This window comes from Rhea americana, unplaced genomic scaffold (assembly GCF_003343005.1).
Source record: "Rhea americana isolate MKP2758 unplaced genomic scaffold, rheAme1 scaffold_226, whole genome shotgun sequence".
Lineage (NCBI taxonomy): Eukaryota > Metazoa > Chordata > Aves > Rheiformes > Rheidae > Rhea > Rhea americana.
Window position 1 is genome coordinate 1,181,508 of NW_028186342.1, and position 21,310 is coordinate 1,202,817.

At 57.9% G+C, this 21,310-nt stretch overlaps 2 protein-coding genes across 3 annotated transcripts in view; one reads left to right on the top strand and one right to left on the bottom strand.

Annotated features, from left to right (window-relative positions):
- The window catches only part of WWP2 (WW domain containing E3 ubiquitin protein ligase 2), a 45,685-nt gene extending 27,150 nt beyond the window's left edge, over positions 1-18,535 (bottom strand). Inside the window, exons 1-6 of one of the 2 annotated variants that reach the window (XM_085305724.1) lie at positions 18,443-18,535; positions 17,256-17,403; positions 16,821-16,939; positions 8,063-8,200; positions 6,865-6,961; positions 517-656 (exon numbers count right to left, since the gene is read on the bottom strand). In XM_085305724.1, the coding sequence (XP_085161850.1) occupies positions 517-656; positions 6,865-6,961; positions 8,063-8,200; positions 16,821-16,939; positions 17,256-17,403; positions 18,443-18,512 (712 nt within the window). In that variant the 5' untranslated portion in view covers positions 18,513-18,535. Of the gene's footprint in view, positions 1-516; positions 657-6,864; positions 6,962-7,918; positions 8,201-16,820; positions 16,940-17,255; positions 17,404-18,442 lie in introns of both variants that reach the window. The other variant, XM_085305723.1, reaches the window with a different exon arrangement.
- Positions 18,536-19,169: 634 nt separating this feature from the next.
- NOB1 (NIN1 (RPN12) binding protein 1 homolog) overlaps positions 19,170-21,310 on the top strand; it is a 5,638-nt gene continuing 3,497 nt past the window's right edge. Inside the window, exons 1-2 of the mRNA XM_085305747.1 lie at positions 19,170-19,271; positions 20,029-20,196. Of these exons, the coding sequence (XP_085161873.1) occupies positions 19,170-19,271; positions 20,029-20,196 (270 nt within the window). The remainder of the gene's footprint in view (positions 19,272-20,028; positions 20,197-21,310) is intronic.

Sequence of the window (21,310 nt, forward strand, 5' to 3'; positions counted from 1 at the left end):
AGCACCCTGTTTAGAAGTGGGTTTGTATGTTTTCTGGCACTAGATACAGACAGCTGTTTCTCCCCATTTTTGGAGAGTAAAGACTTCAAAAACATTTTCACTGAAATCTGATGGGCAAATTCAACTGAATGTTCACAATTCTGAAAAAGAAAGTTCATTCAGCTGTGATGACTGTTCTCTCTGTGGCATTCGTGACATTGCTTTTCCAGTCTTCCTTTCAAAACCTGGAACCAGATGCAGCATTTACGCCATGGAGTCTCCAGAGAGGAGCCACACAAACTGTTCGAAAAATGGAGAATAGGTCCTACCAGTGGGATCTATGGAGCTCAGGCTACTCAGCTTATCAAAAGTAAAATTGATAGCTCCTTCACAGGAAGGAAATTCCTGAGTACTAGAAGATTCTTTATTTCAGCAAAAATTCATTTTCTCCCACTAAATGCAGCCACCACGGCTCTGTCCACCATACATCTCTAGCCAAAAGGCCAGAACAGAGCTCCCACTGACACCACGTTTCACCTGTGCCGTTCGCTGTGCCGTTTGTCATGCCAGCATGGTTCTGACTCTTGGCCTGCAGCCGGTGCCGGTTCCTGGYGCTAGGACTTTGCTCTCCACTCCCCGTGTTTTGTCTGGCCACTCCAGCTGAGTGTCGGTGCGTCCTGCAAYGGAAAGGAACGCAAGAAGTAAGACATACAACTGGCCTCAGAGAGAAAACCTACTCCTGTCTTCTTTGCCTCAATACTTCTGTCCTCTCCAAGCACAGCAGTCAGTCACCTCCCGGAACTGCTGGGACACTGGTCCTGCTCCTTAGTCAATGCCCTGAACTCCCAGTGTTGCYACTCCTGCTCTCCCAGCCGGTACGTGGGTGCCAGCATCCCACCTACTGGTATCAGAGTCCTGCAGAGGAGGAACCGTCATGCAGACGGCCACACTTCTGTTTGCTGCTGTTCCCTTTAGCCACCCTAAGTGCTAAGGAACAGCCTGGGCACTGACAGATGAAAAYCTGCTCATGGTACTAAGCTGTTGCGATCCCTTGCTCCACTCCTGCAACAAAGCTCCTGGAAGAGATGGTCTGCAAATACTTTCTGCACTTCAGTGCCACATCACACACCTAGGGAAACCCATTTTCATACCTTGAGCTCAGCCACAAGCCTTGCACAGAGGCAGGTGAGGGAGGCGCAAGTATTCTCTGCTGCTGATCCTGCTGGGAAAGGCACGGTCCCTGGCAAAGGACGGGACAAACAGCCAGGATGGACAGCAGCTTAAATCGTCACAGCAAGGACATCGACTCTCCACACAGAGATACTTGGCTSTCTCCAGGGATAGGAGAGGAAAGGGAACTCATCACATCCAGTCCAGACAGAGCTTTCTTGCCACCATGTCACTGTGCAATGACACTAACTGTGCAGGTGGCAGTGGCCAGGACAGCCTGGCCCCCCCACGCAAAGCACCTGCAGCATACACAACCCCAGCATGGCACAAACCACCCTGGTCAAACACAGCTGGGCCTCCATACCTCCCACCCCTGCAAGTGCCCCAAGACATTCCAGAAAAGGTTTGAGTTTTAGGTTTATTATGAAATCTGGTAATTGTTGTGAGTGGAGCAGAGCAACATGCACAGGGCCGGAGGGAGGGAGCCGAGTGCTGCCCGCACAGCCAAGCGCTCGCTCCCCGAGGCAGGATTGGAGAGGTGCTACTCCAAGTGGAAGGGACACGTTGAGCAGGGTGAGTGTCACATCACTCACACATCAGGGCAGAGGCACAACAGACTGAGGGCAATCTTCTAGTTGGATTTTCTGTGCAGATTTGTTGACAGTGAGAGCCTCACATCATCCCAGTCTCCTTCCCAGCTCTCACAGGTCCAGGAGCAGCAGTTGGAGCCTGGAGGCACCTCCACAGGGTTCGCAGCTCCTGGGGCAATGCACAGTGCTCCCAGCTGCAGCAACGACGACAGAGGGTGAGGACCACAGGGATTAAAACGTCGGCTTGTTCCAGCCAAGTTCTCCCCTTAAAAGGGCAAAATCCTCCAACTGTCCCTGTGTCTCAGGGCTCTGCTGAGCTGGAGCTGGGAGGGGAAGGCAGTTTGGCAACAACAGGGCACCGCATCAGTCRTGCCACACTCAGCAGCCCCAGCGAGCCCGTGATCCCTCCCCTTTGCTCTCCTTGGGGAGCAGCTCACAATGACAGTAGGCAGGGGAAGGGCTGGGACCAGGAGGAGGCAGCAGAAAGCAGAAGACAATCATTGAAAATAGATGCGATATGAGCCACAGATAAGAGCGGAGAGCCCAACAGAGCAAGCTGCAAGCAGGAGCTGCTGAGACCGCTCCCATCAGCCACAGCTCTTCCCCGGAGGGTGGCCCTGGACACAGGGTCTCCAACACATTCCTTGCCAACCCCTCCTCCAGCCCCAGAAACCCCAAGAAAACAGCTGTGCTGAGGGTTCGCTTCCGCTGCCAAGCACCATCCCACCAGCACGTCGGGGCTCAGAGGAGTAAGGGGCACGGAGTGGTTCCCCTCCCTGCTGATGGGGAGGTGTGCCCCTCGCTGCGCTGGGCTGGCTCCCCRCAGGGCACAGGGCACCCCGATGTCACCCGCCTCCCTAAAGCAGCTCCCCTCGCTGTGCAACAGGCCGAGGGCTCGGACAGCCCCGTGGCAGCAGACCAACGCGCCCCGCATGCGGTCAGCTCCCAGCTCCGGACCGCCGCGCCGAGGGCACCGGAGCCGGGGGCAGGGACCCAGCCTGCCCGCGCTCACCCTGCTGAGGCAGACCCCTGCCCCGGGCAAGCTCTGGCGGGCCGGGACACCTCCCGGCAGCCCTGCGCCGCGGTCAACCAGCCAGCAGGCCAGAGGCAGCGCCGGCCRCGAGCGAAGGGCCGAGCGTGGGAGCGGGCAGGCGGCGCTGCCAGCCGGAGCCGGCCCCGCCGAGAGCGGGCGGCCAAGGCATACGATGGAGCTCGTCCCTGCCCTTCTCAGCACAGATGAGCTAAAAGCTGCCCAGAGAGTTTTTAGAAACCAAAACAGGATGTTTCCAGGCTGCCAGCCGGCCACATAGGGTTACGAGGCCTGAATTAGCCGGCCTGCCGCCCAGCCCAGCCCTCCTACGAGCACTCCTATCTGGGTATTGTCTTTTAATAGATGCATGGAAACAAACTGAGCGGGGCCACGTGACAGCGCCCGGACTGGGAACACACTCTTAAAATAGGAGCAGGGAAAAAACAAGGCCGAGTACCAATGGGAACAGACTCTCGCAGCATGCCAAGGGAAGGAGCAGAGCGCCCAGGCAGCGGGCACGAGCCCCTGCTGCTCCCTGCAGACTGACGATCTCGGGTCTCTGCCCCATCGCTCCTCCTGGGCCAGAGGCAGAAGGAGCAGACTGCACCAAAACAAAAGTGGCATCAGCCAGGAGGACACAAACCTCGCAGCTCCCCTGTTTCTTCCAAGGCAGAGTCCCTGATTTGCAAACGACGTGGGGCACATCGCCTGGGCTCCTCTCTGCCATGGATGTGAAACCCAGCAACAGCTTCCTCCTCCCACAGCAGTACTCCCATCCCTGGGACCCGGCACAGGGGTGTCAGGAGAGGCTGCGATCCCAGWCTCAGCCTTACTCAGTGCAAGAGGTAACAAGCTGTAGCTGGAGGGAGACCTCCACCGCTGCAAGAGCGGCCGGGGGGCCCRAGGAGGCTCAGCTCCCGCTGCCACTAACCGCCACCAGAAACACTGAGCTGAGAAATTCCTTCTGCCTCTGYGAAAAATGAGGAGGTGGTGGCCGAGATCCCCTGCACCCAGCTTTCTCGTTTGCAAGGCAGGGAACAGAGACCACATGCGTTTACCAGCAGCTTGGAGCTCCCAGCACGCCAGGGCCTTTGCCCTCAGGCCTTCCAGTGCACAATATCCCTGTTGCTGTCTTACCTCTGGGGCTCAGCTGTTCTCATGTGCAGCACGAATATCGACCTAGCATGAGGACATCCCTGGCCAGAGGGCAATTCGCATCAGGCTAGCCTCAGAGTTTAGCCCTATGCATGGTCTCTTTGCAGATCCCCAACCTAGAAGTACCATGACAGATTTAAGAGATGCTGGGTTTCTGGGYAGAACAGCCTTCCAGCAGTAACACAGTACCCATCTGCTCCTGTATCCCTGCGGCCATCCCTTGAGAAACTGTATTTTTGTCTTGTATAAATCATCCTTTGAAAATAGACCTAAAAGTCACCTTAAAATGGGCTCCACCTCCACCTAGTTTATTCCAGCTACCCACCACTTTCTAGACTCCTCCCTGCTGATCCCAGAGATCCATTTCATGACTTGATGTCTGAGGTCCTGAACAAAATGTCCTGGCCCTTTCCAGCCCCAGAACCTCTCCAGTAACAGGCTGCACACCCACTGCCCAGTACAGCCTACCTCTCCCCTCTGCAGGCCTGGAGCTGCAAGTGGTAGATTACCTGGCCTTTTACTGCTGTGGCATCACACCAGAAGTCCAATGGCCATATACTGGGCTTTGTGGAGCAAACTAGAGCAAGAGATTCCCATGAGGGGGCCAGAGAAAGTATTGGACTGAGTGACCCAGAAGGGGTTCTCCCACCTGCCCTCAGRGATGACCATGCCCATCACTAGCTGAGCTGTGAATTTTGGACATCAAAAAGCAGAAAACATGAAGCACACTACACTAGAGAAACCATGCGAGTTTGCATGAGCTTGTGACAGGTGACAGCGAAGTTCCACATGCCTGTGGTCAGATCACAATACGACACATGGCTTGACAGTCCGAGTCTCCAGAGAGGGCGAGCGGCAAACCAGACTACTTTATTCCCTAGTGTCAGAACAGGCCCCTTTGGCCACAACAAAACAAATGGGGATTGTGGCAGCTTCTTCCGCACCCAAGGCCCCTGCTCTCAGACAGAGACCTCTGGGCTCTCTATTTTCTCTTCACACAGAAGGCTGTGGAATTTCACACCCCGTCACCAAGATCAGCAGCAAATCCCAAGATGACAYTTGTTCAGGAGAAGAAAGAGAAGCCCTGACCAAGCAGTTTCCCTTGAGGGGAGAGAGTAGAAATAGCTGAGGAGCAAAGAATGACCCTTTTCTTTCCATCCTGCCTGTGAGGGAGTTTGCCAGCATCCATCACCAAGCTCATGAAAATAAACAGCACTCTGCATATAAACAGAGCAAATATCAAACAGCTTTACCATGTGTACAGGACTCCTACTTCACTCTGGAGAGGGCAGCTGCCTCTGCGGTGGGTACATACAGCAGTGCTTTGCCCCATGTAGGAGTACTACAAACTGTGGTATATGTCCAGAACAACCCTAAATTCAGGTGAATCTAGGACGAATTGACAACTAGCTAGAAAGTTTCCCATAGCAGAAAAGCTACGCGATTTTTAATGATTGCAAGCAACAAGAGCCAACTGACTACGTCAACAGCTCTGCAACCTGTCAGCAGCAGAGGTTCTACCAGCTAAGCAGCTTATACTATTTCCACACCTGGAAGATCTTTGAAGGTCACCTACAAAAGTGCTGTCCAGAACTCACCACACTTTGACAGGTTTATAGCTCAAAAAGACAGCAGGAGAAGAAACTAATTACAGGCAGTTGAAGAGCAATCAGGAATTCAGTAGTCACATCTAGGCAGCAGGCTGAGCCACCTAAGCTAGAACTTTCTTTACAGGCTTTCCAGCACCTGCTGATAGCTACCAACTCCCAACAAGATACTGAGCATGCATCTCATCTGTGAAAATGCCTGGACAGCAGGAATCAAGAGAAGTAGCCACAGTAAACGGGCACAAATTACGTTCAGCAATCTGTTTCTAATTTCCTGTCTCATTACCTTCTCAGGTGAGAGACAAACATTTTAGGGATGGGGTCACTTTTTAGAGAGGAGAACATTTCTTCCCTTCACTCTTCTCTGGTATGTGCCTAGCAGATCAAGAAGGAGCAGAAGAGCTCAAAGCACAGGGCTTGTTGCTGAAAATGCTCCCGAATGTCGAGCCTGCAGGCTGTGCAGAACCTCTTACCAGCCAAGGCTGCAAGCTCCCTCTCTACAGACACAATTCTAACCAGAACATCTGTATAGGCTGCTGGGCTACTGCCATGCTCTGGAAATATAAATAGGTGTTAAATTCAACTCCATGTTGACAGTGTGACACGTCCCTCAATAACCACAGCTCCAAAAGGAGCAGCTCTGAGCCACTCCAGCCCAGCAAGAAGGCAAAGAAGGGCACTGTGCCAGGCACAGGATGGCCTCGTGCCCAAGCATCTCATTTTCTTTGGAAGTAGCTGTCATTTCCCTGTAGCTCTGCTTGTGTTGCTTCTCCTGCCCTCCCTAGACCTTCTGAAGCATTCCCACTGTGACCACTGCCAGGATGGGCACTCTGCTTCCTGGCCTCACCCAGCACCTGGCTAGCGCTGTACTCAACTCAAGGGAGGTGTGGTCCATATAATCCTGAGGAGCCATTTGAAGGGTGCCTACGCAGACCAGGCCCTTTGCTTGTTTACCTGACTAGTCACAGCCTTCCGCACACATCCCTGATGCATCATTCTTTCAGCTGCCAGTAGAATACCTAGTGGAAACTATCCAAGCTATCACAGACCTGATGCTCCTTGAGGAATGAAAATCTCCAAGAGGCTCAGATAAGCTGCACCTCAGCTGTATGGCCACTGCACATGGTGTGCCTTTCAGCTCTGCAGTCTGCCAGGAGGCCTGCCAGCTCATCCTTYTTCCAAGTTTCCTACAGGCTGCTTTATTGTGAGCTCACTGAGAGATCTCRAGTGGTATCCACTGTAAAAGGACCACTGAGACACTACTTAGCTGCTTCACAGGCCCAGTAATCACCCCCGATGGGCTGAGAGGTGCTGCCAAGCAAGGAACCCTTACCTTGACCTGCTTCCAAAGCAGTTCGTACTGGGAGGCTGGTGTCTGCTCTCTGTGGCTGCAGCCATGCTGATGGGTTCCCGTCCAGTTACCTGAGGCCCTGAATAGTTGAAGAAGAAGAGGGTGAGGAAAGAGACAAAGGCACCTACTAGTTCCAGCCTCCTTTCTTCCAGAAAAAAAGATAGGAAGACATAAAAGCCCAGTATATTACAGGACAGACCTGCCAGCCCTCTATGCTAAAATCCAGGGGCAGCATCTGTTTGCACAGCATCCTTCATCTGGCAAAGCCCCTTGGGTGTCCCACTCTCYGAAGTCATGGGCAAGGAGCAGAGTGGAGAGAGCAGGAGCTGTGTTGGTTGCTACCATGTGGCTCTGCTAGTACAGTTGGATTCAGGACCACAAGCACCAATGACCAGCAGAGCCCCCAGCCCAGGTTCTCTGCACACAAAGCTCCACTAGAGCAACATACTCTGCATTGAACACTTTTCCCCCAGGTAGAGGTGCTCTCATACTACACCGATGTGCGATGGTGTAGCCCATTCCACAACGCCTCACATGGCTCTGAATACAGCACCAGGAAAAGGCAAATATAGCCCTTCAGGGAACTAACAGTGCCGGGAGAGCAGCCTCGTTGAAAGCTCCCAGATTTCACAGGCCTCAACTCCCACCTAGGAGGGGAAGGAGCTGAGGGAAATCAATACACCAGTCACTGCCCAGTATGAGTTGAATCTTTCATTGCTCACTCCCTGGGAGGTCTTGACCAGGCAGACATCAGTCTGTGTCCCCGCATGCACTCTTTTGCCACAGGGAGCTCCTGATCCGAGCAGCACATCAAATACAGAAGACACTTCCCGGGCCCAACACAGGAAAGCTAGGGAAGGGGTGAAGCCACTCAGGCAGTTTGTGGAGGGCCCAGAGAACAGCCACTCCTTTCGTATCRGCAGGGAGGCAGAGTGTGATCCTGTCAGTGCCACCACTCCTGTCCCACCACACGTTTGCTCCCACGGGAGTCCATGAGCAAGCCTGCAGTTGGGACAGGCAGGGGCTGGAGCCTTACCTGGGAGAGGAGGTGGCTGCTGGCACTCGGATGTTTGCTCAGAGGTCCTTAGGGCTGTGATCTCAGCCCCACTCCTCTCCCCGCCGGTGCTCACCGCCTCGTGCTCAGAGCTGCTGCATGCATGCGGAGATGGGCGGCACTCACCCTCTGTCACGGCACTGCCATTAGGCAGGCTTCCCAGATCAACAGCAGGCCCGTCCAGGAAAATCGTCAGCTCTCCGCCGGAGACAACACTGCCTTTGTTCTCAGTTTGCAGGTTCAGGGTCAGCTGCCTGTTCTCCACTGTGGGAGACGAGGGGACATGGAGAAAGAGACCAGGCAGTCACCACTAGTGAAGCCAGGTGCTATGGAAGAAGGGTCCACGATCCCCMGCTCCCCCATGGGACATTAATCTTCTGGTACTTAACTGTGGAGTTAGCCCTCTCCCCCAAAGGACAACACGTCTGCTTTCTCCAGGACCATGTGCCTCAGTGAGACACTGTAGACATTGGCTCAGCACCTACACACATATAAGCAGCACTGTCATGGAGCAGCCTGGCAAGCTACACTGAGTGTCAAGGACCTTCCTTCACTATCCACCGCTCACCAAGACAAAGAGCGGCCACCCCATCCCATCACAGAGGCATAACTACCCTRCAGGCCTGGTCAGTGACTCAGCCAAGACCACAGTCACTCACAGCAGATCGAGTCCAGAGGATGCTGGGGCTGCAGGGGAGATGGTAGAAGGAAAGGTGAGATATTCAGCTGGTTTGACATAACTAGCAAGGCAGGAAGGACAAACTCCAGCAGATGCCTAGGACATGAAGCAGACCAACAGCTCCATGCCAGAGGGTGACTGAAGCCCTGGCTTGCTGCAGCACAGGAGCAGACAGCATCTTTCAGAATCAGAGGATACCTTCTTCCCACCCAGAAAACCCAGATAAGTGACACAAGAAAATCCTGCTGACTTCCCTCCATCCACATTCTTCGTGCATCTGCTCCACCGAGCACAACAGGTACCAGAGCCGCCCCAGACACACTCACAACATGCTCCACTGAAGCACCAGACCRCCTGTGCAGAAGCTTCAGCGGGTGGCATGGGCTGGAAGGAGCCACGAGGCCCAGCTGCTCCCGGAGACAGTAAAAACCCACCAGCTTCCCTTCTGCTCCCTTGCGAGCCAGTTTGGCTCCTGGCAGTCCAGCGAGGCTGTGCCAGCCGCAGCYCTGCATGCAGACGGGCACCGCAGCTTTGCCCAGAGGCAACCACCCTGGGAAGACAACTCGCCGTTCTTCCCTCGCAGACGCAGAGCAGGCGGGGGAAGGAGGCCCATTAGCTGACCGGCTCCGCGAGCTGAGGCACAGAGCAGGGGCCGGCAGCTGCCGAGCGCTCACCGGCACCTCCGAGACGCAGAGCCAGCCCCGCTTCACGGATGCAGCGGCCACGGCTGCCGGCCTCCCGCGACGGACACCTGCCCCWCGTCCAGCCCCCGCGGGGCTCCCTGCCAGCTCCCCGCTTTTCACAGGCAGCGGCAAGAGGCATCCCCAACGCTGCTGGGAAGCCAGCGGCTCCCGGAGAGCCAAAGGGGCTGCCCGCAGCCCTCTCCAGCGGCGCCCTCCAGCCCTGCGGCGTCCTGCAGCCTCTCCCACGCAAACTCTCCTCCCGCAGAGCTGTTGGGGGAAATCGGACCTGCCTCCCCAGGGGCAACGGGAGAAACACCAGGCCCTCGGTCGGGCAGGGCTCTAACACAACTGCAGCAATGCCCTGCCRGAGCCAGCACGACTGAAACACCCAGCCCCACCACCAAAGGCCAGAAGAATTTGGCTGCTCTAGCCTGGGACATCAGCCCAGACACTTCCTGACTCATTTGCTCAAATAATATTTTTATTATACACAGATTGCTTATGACACAACGGCACCATTTTCTAGTAACCTGCTTTGTCCCAAGCAACAACAGGGACAAGGTGCAGGACCTGCCAGTGGGAGCAGCCTCGGCAGGATGAGGGCAACACGCTCTCCAAGACCCCCAGCCCATCTCCAGCTCATGGGCGAGGCACACTGGTGGAGTCCCTAGAGCAGCAAAAGCTTGTGTGACTGCCATCCACATGGTGCCTACGGTTCCCAGCCACCAGCCCAGCACAGCCCAGCGCAATCCAGTGCGCTGTGCCTGGCAGCTCTGGGCAGGGAGAGCTTCCTTTGCAGCTCCGTGCTCCTACACTGCCCAGGTTGAAGCTCCTGGGCCAGCCGTGTCTGCTGGGCCACACACGCAGCCCAAGGCACTGGCGAGTGGCCAGTGCAGCCTGCTGCACAGAACCAGGCCCAGCATTAAGCTGCAGAGACCACGGTGCTGTTGAGGGATCGGGAGGCAGCTGCTGCGGGCCTGGCCATTGCCAGAACGACCAGAAGCAGCCTTGCACCCCTCAGCCAGCCCCAGGAAGGAGCTGCTACTCCTTCCTTCCCTGGCAGAGCAGCCACCAGTTGCCAGCCCGCAGTTCCCACCAGCTGGGCACAGGCAGCAGGATGCTCCCAGCACTGCTCTGCAAGGGCTGATGCCAACGCAGGCTTGGGGACGATGGAGGCAGCAGGATGGAACTGTTCCACCTGGCCACACTCAACCAGGGGGCTGAGAGCCAGGGGCCCRCAGGGCTCAGCCGAAGGCAGCCCCCGGCTGGGAGGGGAGCCCCAGCAAGGAGGTGGCAGGGGAAGGGGTGCGGCCGAGACAAGGACAGCACAAACCCAGACCGGCCACTGGGAAGGGAAACAACTGCAACAGAACAGGACCGAGTCGAGCTCGGTCACAGCACTGCTGCCGGGAGCACGCACCTGGATGGCACGGAGAGGCCCCAGCACGCCCCTGGCTGTGCCCTGCGAGGAAGGACCATCTCGATGCTTTCCAAAYGCAGTGAGCTGGCTGCACAGGACAGTCTGCAAAGCCACCGGCACAGGGACAACGCCACGCTGCTTCCAGGCCAAAGAGCCCTCGAAGCCACCGAGAGCCGAGCACAGACCTCCCTGCACCTGCAGCTGTCCACTTCTCCTGACCTCGCTGGGGCTGCCAGCCACAGGGTTGGCCACGCACTAGAGCCCACCACCCCTCCTCTGGGTGGTCTCTGCCACATGAGGTGCTCGACATATTCCCCGAAGCCCAGCTCCCCGGGGCTTGTGCTGAAGATGGGGCTGTACGACAAGCTACGCTCACAGATCTCGTGAAGATGCCCCAGGAGCTAGATGTCCTCAGTGCCCACAATCCTCCCCTACAGTGGGGGCACAGCAGGAGAAAACGCTCACGCAAGTCGAGGCCTGAGCTGCTGCTTGTTACCCACCTATCGTCACTCAAGGGATTTCACTCAGAGGTACGTCCCCTTAAAGGTATTATTCGCAACGTGCTTCCAAAGGGAACCGATCTCCCAGACCGTTTTAAGAGCCCGAGGTAGAAGGTGCTACTGAACACGGCCCAAACCAGAACAARTCCAGACTGTTTCTCCCTGGCTGCTCTAAGCCATAATAATTTGCGTTTCCTCTGAGCCACGCAGAAGTCGTGTCCGCACGCTCCGGGGGTGCTCTCCACCCCGCTTCGGGCCCGCCGGAGCGGCACAGACCCTCATTGTGAAGGCTCCCAGCCTACGGGGGAAGGCAGCGCGGCAGCAAAGACGAGGTGTCTCCGAGTGGAGGATGTGAACATGAACCTCCCAGCCGGCTTCCTTCTCCCCCTCTCCACCCCCTTCAGCTTTTTTAAAGAAAATAAACACTAGCAGAACCTTCCATTCAGTGTCCCCGTCCAGCACGCAGGACGCACAAAGGGACATTGCTATTGCACCAACAGAGGGTCCCCTGAACGGCTGCGCACAAAGGCTGCCTGTGTCTCACAAGCAGCCAGAATGTCAGAGGGATTATTATTATTTTGGGAGGGGGTCGGGGGGTGATTTGGTCCTGAATAAGGTCTCAGTTCAGCTACTTCCAGGGTCCTGCACGCAGCATCAGAGCTCCCATTTAGCGGAGGCGAGCTGGAATTCCCACACAGCCCATTAAGCGGATTTACAGTTCCACGAAGTAAGGCTGGTAGCAGCAAGAGCAATAAAGGCTCCAGGCTGAGCCCAAACCCCCTGGGACCTCCCGTAACCGCACACATCTGACACGGCTCATTGGCACAAGCATCACAGAACGGCGGCGTGGGGAGGGGACAGGTCCTCTGCTCTTCCCTGGGCGTGGTGCCTCTATCTTCTCACACGGGGATGGAAAGATTCCCAGATAGAGGGCCTGAGCTTCCCAACCCTTTCGTTTCTTAAAATCCTCTTTGCACAGTTTCACTAGACATATAGGCCAGTTTCAATTCGAACGGCTCCACGCAGCCAAGGCTGTATCCGCCGTCACACCTCAAGGAAAGCCCCRCACGGAGCAGCCAGGACTGCCATTTACTCAGGCAGAAGATGAGCAGATCCTCTGGACGCCACAACCACATGCTCCAAACAGCAACCTATTCACCCCCGATTAATCCAGCAGAAGAATCAAATCACAAAGCCAAAGCGCTCCCTTGAAAGCACCYGGCATGAGATAGAAAAGGCAGAGCAACAACTAACAACTGTGGGGGCTGCTCCCAGGCACGGGGGGAGCACCAAGACATGCTGCCTTCCCCCCCAGTCACAGGCTTCCCTGTGCCACCCCACAACACAGGGCTGCCCAGCAGGCAGCGGCACGCACAGGACTCACCTCCCTCGTGCTCAGCAGGTGAAGACTAGCTTAACTTCCGTGCATATCTGTGGCCAAAGGAACGACTCCTTACCATAGCCATGATCCCTCTCAGAAGAGGGAGGAGAATCAGACCTTCCATAGCTATCCATAAGCCAAGGAGCAATCCAGAGTTTAGAGGAACAGATTATCCTCACTCTCCCCAGCAGCAGGAAGTCTTAACCTGCTACTGACCCAGTCTCAGATACCAGCAACACAGGAGAGCGCAAGCAGCAGGGCCAGGCTTCAGCTGGGTGCCTCATCCTGCAGCCACAGCGGCCGAGCCGGGGCGAAGAGAAAGAGCAGCATGTCACACTGGAGAGGCTGCTCTGAATCGAGGGTCCACGGGCAGCTTAAAGTAACCGTGTCCCACTCCACTTACCATAACTGCTAGGGAGCATAACCAGGAGGACCTCAGACTTTTGCTTCTTTCCTCTGAATCATCACAGCCTTATGAGCAAAGACGAGATGGAAAGAGAAAGCCAAAGAGTCCACTGTCTCTGACGGGGAGCAGCTACTGTCTGCAGAACAGGGCAGACATCTGGAGCCAACGGACCCTACCTACTCGGTGACTTAGGAGCAGAGAACAGCTTCCCATTCAAAGAGAGCCTGGTGCTGGCCAGGGCACAAGGCAGGAGACAAGAGGACAGCACTGGTGGTCACAGTGCCATCAGCAGTGCAGGACACTCGGAACATGGCACGTGGAAGGTGACCTGGAGTGGGCACAGTCCAGCCCCACGCTGYGGGGCGCCAGCTTGCAGCAACCACTCTTACCGGACTGACAGAGCCAGCTCATTCAGCGTTCCTTTCAGCTAGTCTGTGTATTTGCTTTCATGACTCCTTGCTAAAAGAGTCTTTGCTTTTGTACCATGCAGCAGAGCTCCTTTGACAGCACATTCATGAAGTGGGGTCAGCTGCAGCTTTCCAGAGGTTTGGGGGTTTGTTGCTGGCTCACTGAAAGGATTCCTCAAGGCCRCGGCTCCAGCAGCTCTGCCTGAGGTGCAGCAGAATGGAAAGAAAAGGCTTTGCAGGATCTGTAAAATCTTGGCATATGGTGCCACTCAAGAAACAGGAGCCTGTTGATGTAACTTGCAACCCGAGCAGCGAGTAATAAAAGCCAGCACTTCCATTTGCAAGCTGCAGCCTGGCTCATTCCTGTTGCTCCAAAGYCTGCCCTGACACCCATTGCTCAGCAGACAGGGGGACCAGCAAAAACCAGCATGGCCCAGTATCAGCTTGCACGCAGACTGAGCTGTGCGGCCGCCTGGGGATGCTCCTCCCGCCTCGCACGACGCCTGCACCAAGGAGCTCCTGGAGCCTCAGGACAAAGAGTTTCTTCTGCCGCGCACAGCAGCAGAGGCCCAGGGCAGGGGGCTGTGCCACCGTAAATTAGCTGTTTTAAAGGAGCCCTGGGAGCTCCATAGAAGGTTCTAACTCATTTTCTACGATTAAGCCCATTCTTACCCACCTCTGCACCTCCCTGTCCAATCCCCCGTCTGAAACTGGGAGCGTGCTAAGCTGCCAGAAAAGAGGYCTCAGAGATGGCTGCCAAGGCAATGGGAAATGTAGCAAGCCTGAAAGCAAGGCTTGACCCTTTTGGAGTAGGAGCTCATTTCTGACAGCTTGGCCTACCAGCTCTCCATCTTCCCAAGAGCTCAGGCCTGACTGGGTTCATTGCTGAGCTCTTTTTCTGGGCTCCAGGCCTCAGACCCRAGGCTCTTCTACCTGAAGCAAAGCATGCTTGGCAAAAGGACCAGAAGAAGGAACAGAGGGAGCTATAGCTTCACTCCGGCAAGCAGGAGCCCTGCTTACATTGTCACAGTCATCACCGGAGAAGGAAAGAGARCACAACCCCTGCCAGAAAACACCCATCTGAATGGGTGAGCACAGCAATTCTTCCACACTAAGTAAAACAACCACGGAAATCCAAACAAAAGGTCACAGTTATACTCACATATCAGTAACTTAGAGAAAACCTTAGTAAGACCAAATAAGCTAAAACACAGGTCTGCTGCCAGCCAAGAATAGCCCCTGGAGGAGAACTGCTCCTGCTAAGCACTTCCCAGGAGGCAGATGCTGACTGCARGAGTCTCCACCAGTGGCAGAGAGCACAGTCCTTTGAGCACCTTCTCCCAGGCAGAGGGTCACCGGGCTGGATTAGGACATAACCTGGCCAGCTCCGGACAGCTGAAAAGTCCAGGGAGGCTGAGTGCACATGGATCCTCCTGTAAGGCATCACGGGGGGGAGGGGGAAGGAGGGACACACGGTGGCCAGTTGCCCCACAAGACTCCAGGGGAGCCTCCTTTGCCTCAGCCATACCTAAGAACTAGGATAACTGCAATCTGTGGGGGTCTCAGAYGCACTGGAAGGTATCCCTGTTCTCCCTTGAGAAGCAGCTTGAAATCCCAAACCTGCATTACAGACCCATGTGACTTGGCCACTTCCAGCGAGCCCAGGCCAGCGTGGGGAAGAGGTGGYATGCCCAAGGAACGGCCTCTGAGCTCGCCATCTCTCAACAGCTAGGAGAGGATGCTGGAGCCAGAGAGCACAGGAGATAGGATGTACGGAAAACCCTTCTAGGAAGAAGTCTCCAAGCCTCCTTGGAGATGCAGGCTTTCAGCTACCACAGAGCTTCTGGAGGACCAGAAACAATCCCTGTCCCAGAGGATGAACACAGAGCTAAGGCTGGAGCAAAGCCATGAAGGTTGAGAGTAGCAAGTCAGCATCCCAGAGAAAAGGAGGGAGAGGATCCAGGCTGACGAGACAGCGAGTGAGAGCACGCAACTCTCCAGACACACGGCAGCTCGGGAGCAGAAGCTGCTCCCGCCTTGCAGCGGCACCTTTCYGGCCGAGTGGGGCTCTGCAGCTTTAAGAATCCTCCCCTCCCAGCCCGCAGTGTCAAGGAAAAATCTGACACGTTTTTTCTGGTGCATGTTAACGGACAAGCTAGAACAGCCAGTTGCCTTTTCCATTCATTTTCCACATGGCCCCCCGGGACGCCTGCTAATGAAAGAGCCAATTGTGCCCCTGCTGCCGGGAGCAGGCAGGCAGGTAGGGCGGGAGCGGGCGGCCGCGCTGGGAACGCAAGCATGGCGCTTGTGCGAGGCTCGGGGCGAAACGCAGACGGGAGCACGCCCCGCGGCTGAGAGCCGGAGCGGGACCCCCCAGGGCAGGCAGCCTGGTGGCATTCCCAGCTCCACATGCTCGGGGATAACGCTACACGCCGCCTTCCTCAGAGAGAGCCCAAGCGGCAGGCAGCCCACCCTGGAACCACCCAGAGGCGGACGGACATCCAGATCCTCACGGACTCTGCGACGGGAGGGCAGCAAGAGAGCTCCGCACAGGAGCCTGTCCGTGAGCCAGCAGGCCGTGGGGCAGCTCTAAGCGAGCTGGCCCCAGGCAGCCCGTGGCGCCGAGGACAGCTTGCCATGCACCCCAAGGACCCGCAGGGCCCTGGGCACGGCAGCTGGCCCAGCCCGGGGGGCGCGCTGGGGACACCACCGCGGTTTCAGAGCCTGCTGCTGGCAGTGCCAGGGGAAGCAACTCACCCCATCCCCTGGCACAGGGGAGAGTCTGAACCAGCCCCGTATCCCTCTGGCGCACAGGAGGCCCCTCTCCCCTCTCAATACCAAGTCTGTCTTTTGCCAGTAGCAGAGCTTTGCTTGGAAAAGAGAGAACGAGCCTTTTCCTGCCCCGCGCAGCCGCGCGCGCAGCCCGAGCCCTGAATGGAGGCCTTTATGCAGTAGCTGCCGCCACGGGCCACACTCTGGTGACCACAAATGGCAGCAAATAGCTGAGGGGGTTTGTGTTTCCGCGCAGGCTGCAGCACCCTGGCTAATTAAGGTATGGCTTCCGTCACACGCCAGCCCCCCGCGCCTGACAGGCCGGGCAGCCCGCACAATGTTGCCTTGTTCTCTCCCGGGGCCAGGGACTGAACGGGGAGCTGCTCCAGCCATCGCTCCTTCTCCGCCACACACCTACTGGGGAAGGTCCACGGTGAGGACGGGGTGCAGTGCGCCCAGGGCAGCCCACCGCGGGCCAGCGGCGCCCCGCGAAGCCAGCGCCTCACCCAGGGCGCTCYGCCAGCCCCCGCGAGCAGCGGTGACCCTGGCCCAGAGAGCCGCCTCTCTGCCCTCTGCGGAGGGGACGGGACTCGGGGCAGGGGCCAGGAGAGCACCGCGGCGAGGGCTCGTACATACACTTCCCACCGTTCTTCAGCAGGTTCCAGAGGCTGACGGAGGCCGTGCCCAGCAGCTCGTTTCTCAGGGTATGGCAGCTCCACACCTTCAGGTCCAGGTGACTCTGAGCCGTGACATTCCTGGAGAGAGACCACAAAGGGGGCTGTCAGCACGGCCTTGGCCGCCCTCAGGCAACGGGCAGCTCCAGGCCTGCGAGGAGCAGGGAGCAGAAGGGACCGGGGCAGCGCCACAGGGTGATGGGAGAGCCCCCTCCCTCCGCCTTGCTAGCCTGCCTGTCCCTCGCGGTGYCCCTGTCTGGAGGCAAATATCTGACACCTGAACGCCCCTAGCCAACGGCAGCTGTTGGGTTCCCCTACGACAAGCTGCGCCAGGGAGCCCAGGGCCAGCTCAGGCACGCTGCAGCCAGCCCCGCGCCTGGGGGTCACGGGCACTTACAGGACGAGGATCTCGTTCCACAGCACCTCAGAGCTCCCGATCTGCTTCCCTGTCTTCTTGGTCTCACTGGGAAGTCCATCACCCGCCACCTCCACATAGCAGTTCATCCGCGACTGGCGGCTGTGCGCCTTGGGCTTCACGGACACAACTGGGCAGAGGGGACAGGCACGGAGTCAGGCGGCTGCAGGGGAGCCTCTGTCCCCTGCCCCAGGGCAGGGCTGCACCCCCCACCCAGGCCTGCMAGCCGGGGGGCCACGGGGCACCGCGGGCAGCGAGGAGTCAAACTGCTTTTGGGGGGCGCGGGGGCAGGAAGCGATTCTGCTGATGRCAGCAGTGGCCCGGATCGAGGTGCTCCCAGGCACCAGCTCCTGCACGCTGCCTTTCTCCAGCCTCCCACCTCCCATGAACAAGCTGGGGCAGAAAGGAGGTTCTCCAGAGCAACTCGGACTGAGGTGCCCACTCAGGTGAGCCTCCAAGTCTCCCAGGACAGGCGCAAGGCGCTCCTGAAGGGCAGGGCAATACTCTAGCAGAAGACAGTGCAAAGCAGAGCTAGGGATGCAGCTCTGGGTGTCTGGAGCCATCTCGTGGCCATGGGAGCACAAACATGGCCCTGGCAGAGCTGCRGAGCAGCAGCCCAACAGCAGGCAAGGCAAAGAGGAGGAGGCAGAGCTCAGCAGAGAGCCACTCTGCTTCTCAAAGGCTTCCAGCGCTGGGGATGCCCAGGGAAGGCTCCAGGGCTGAAGGCAGCACCCATGTGGAGGAGGGCCCCCAAGATCACCGTGTCCTTCCTCTGTCACCTTCGGTGGCTCTGCCACYGACCTCAGTGTGAGGCCAAGATGGACGACTGGAACGCTGTCACCAGGTTTCCCTAGACAAACCTCTTCCAAGGTAGGAGGACCCTGCCCCCACCACCATGTGCCAGGGCTGCCAGTGCCTCCGACCCCAGGAAACTCGCCGTTTCTCCTTCAGGATGGAGCATCTGACTGCAGGCGTGGTGCTGGCTTTCCCCAGCACCCAGTCCCATCCCCAGGGTGTGGGGAGAGCACAGCCTGGGAACCTCCCCTCCCTCCAGGAGCTGCTGGCTGCCCAGGCCAGCACAGAGGAATCCAGGACCAGATGCACTCGAAAATCCGCATTCCCAGACGCCGGGCTGCCGGCCCCACCTCTAGCGATGCAGCAGGACCCACCTTTCACGGAGAGCTGGGACTTCTCGCAGGGCGGCCCTGCCCTGGTCCTGCTGGCACTCGCAGAGGCCATGTCATCACCACCGGGCTGCAAAGCAGAGACACGAGACACCTCAGCACCTCCGCCGTTGCAGGGTGGAAGCCGAGGCCTCACCGCAGCGAGGACGAGCGACCCACGCGGCACGGGGGTGCAGCGAGGAACAGCAGCGGCGCGCGCCGGAGCTGCCGCACCAAGAAGGTTTGCGGACGCCCTCGGTGCTGCCTGTTGCTCACGGAGCGCCACGAGGAGGGCAGCTCCTCCTCGGCACATCCGAAGGCTTTACCGCCATGCCAGCACCACGGCAACTCCAGCTCGGGAGGCCTCACAGACAGCCCGGGACACGCTTGGCACACACGCAAACACCCAATAAACGCAGGTTCCCTGTCGCTCCTGTTAAAYTTTAACTAGGTACTCAAGGTGGAAGCAAAGCTGCGCCCTACAGAGAGAAACCTTGCTCTCAACAGCACCTGCAAGGCCTGAAGAGAGCCGGGCTGGCCAGGCAGGGCCCTGGGGGACGGCAGCCCACGGGCGCTCTTCGGGCGCCGCRCTGGCACAGCTCCAGCTCCCCGTGATCCAAAGCTCATCGCTGATCACGACCAGCACAAGGACAGAGCAGCCTCCAAAGCATTAGGAAGATACGGTGCCTGCCCCRTGCTGCTGAGCAGCAACCCTGGTCCACGAGCAGCCTGCATGGCCACAGCACAAAGGATCCTGTGGAAAGGGCAAGGCAGGAACGCTGTGGCAGAAGAGAGGAAGCTCTGGTCCCTTGAGGACAGGCCAGGTCTTTTCCAGGTGACAAAACTCCACAGTAAAATGGGTCCAATCCACCCTAAAACACTGTGGAGCTGCAGTTGAGAAGCAACAGGAATCACAGCTGCTCTTGTTCACTGGAAAGGATCACGCTGCGGTGCAGGAAACTGAGGCCAGGCCTCCAGCTTCACAAGGACTCACGCTTCCTCTGGGCACTGCGTTACTGTCACTGCAGCCTCGCACCGCCTTGCCTCCGAGACGCCTGCCCGGGGCAGGGGAGCTGGCAGCGCGCAGCTGGGCAGGGAGGGCCAGAGACGCCGGCAAACGCGTGGCTGCGCCTCGGCCGAAAGGACCGACAACCAAGCGGAAGTGCACGGCCACGCACCACGCGTAAGCACGGCTGCGTGGTTTGGGCCCAGCAGAGCAGGCTATTGATTCCCACCGTCTTCCTGAGCCCGCAGGCAGCAGTCATCCCTGCCTGCACTGCACAGGCAGAGGAGCTGGGAGGGACCCGCTGAGCCCAAGCTAACACAGTCCCGCGGCAGAGAAGCGGCGCCTGCAGTCAGCTACAAGGTCCAGGCCACAGGGGCCTGCCCACGTAAACACCCGACATCAGGACGGACGGAGGCGCTCGCTGTTTATCCCCCAGGCAGGTGCGGACATGAGAGCCTCAACTCTTGCCTAAGGCAGCAGCAAGAGCTCGCACTCAGTCAAACCCGACCCCCTCCCAGCTCTGGACTCGGGTCCAGCTCTAGATTCCAGTCCCTGCCAGCCTCTCCCTCCTACCTTCTCCCCTCAGGAAAAAGAAGTACAAAAAAGCAGGGAAAAGCACATCTCCAACTCCAGCTCTCTGCACAGCTCCCTCTCCTTCCCCATCCCCTCCACGCCCAACAAGCAGCCCAACTCTCCAAGTGCTGCCATCCTGCTGGAGAAACCGCCGCAGCAAAGGGCGCCCGGGGCTGGCGCAGTCGGTCAGGCCACCAAACACGGGCAGGCACCGCCAGCTCCTCCTTAAATCTCCTCTTGTAACACAGGGTCTTCACTCCCCATCTCCTTCTCCGTGCCACCCTAGCACCACCTTGGCTCTGCCAGATCGCTGGGTCACAGCTCGCTAATACACGCYTATCCCTCCCCCCTCGCTCCCAATGGTAAGAATTTACTTATGGAAGGAGATCTTTTTATGAAACTAATTGCATTTGCTATTATTACAGTTATTCCTACTCCAATTATTCTGCCCACAGATCACCCTGTCCTTCCCTTAGGATATAGTTATTCTGTGTGTGTGCTGTGAGTCCCCACCTCTGCCTTAGCAGCTTACTTCATTAGTGCCATTAACAAGGACCACAGAAACTGGCCAGGCTCGTGTGCCCTTCCCAAACAGCATCTCCTGCGGCCACTGTCTGCGATCAGACACGGGGCGAGACGGGCACGCGAGCTTGCCCTGCAGTGCGTTTCTTACGTTAGCATTAGCGGTCTGACCCCCGAAGTTACTGTTACCCAGGGCTCGTTCCCTGCCAGCAGGGATGCGGGTCTCCGCTCCCTCAATACGAGGCACTGCTTTTGCTCTCCAAATGCCAGCCCCTCGCCGAGCGAGCTCGCCCCAGGTGCCCGCCAGCCCCTCTGCTGCTCTACCAGGGCTTGGCAGGGCAATTCCGTGGGCTGCCAYCACCTGGAAGCCCCTTCCCGGCCCGCGCCAGGCCCGGGAGAGCTGCTGCTTCCCCCTCCTCGGTGACAGCCCGCGCCGCAGGCCACTGCTCGCATACGGTGACAGCAAACAGCCCGGCCTCGGGCTGGGCTTCCTCGGGGTTTTTTCTTTTTTTCTTTTCTCAGTCTTTGTTCTTTTCTCCACTTTAGCTCTTTTCCCCGGTTTTGCCCCGTTGCCTGATCTCCCCCAGCAGTCAGCACCTCACCGACCCCCTCCCCTCGTTGTACAGGATTTCCTGCCTTCCCAGCTAGGGCCTGCCGCTCCGCAGGAACCGGGGGCCGCCGGTGAGGCCCGTCCGGGCCCCCGGGGACGGGCGGACCCGCGCCCCGGGCGCGGCGCAGCGCACGGCCCTGCCGCCGGCAGCACCGGGGGGCAC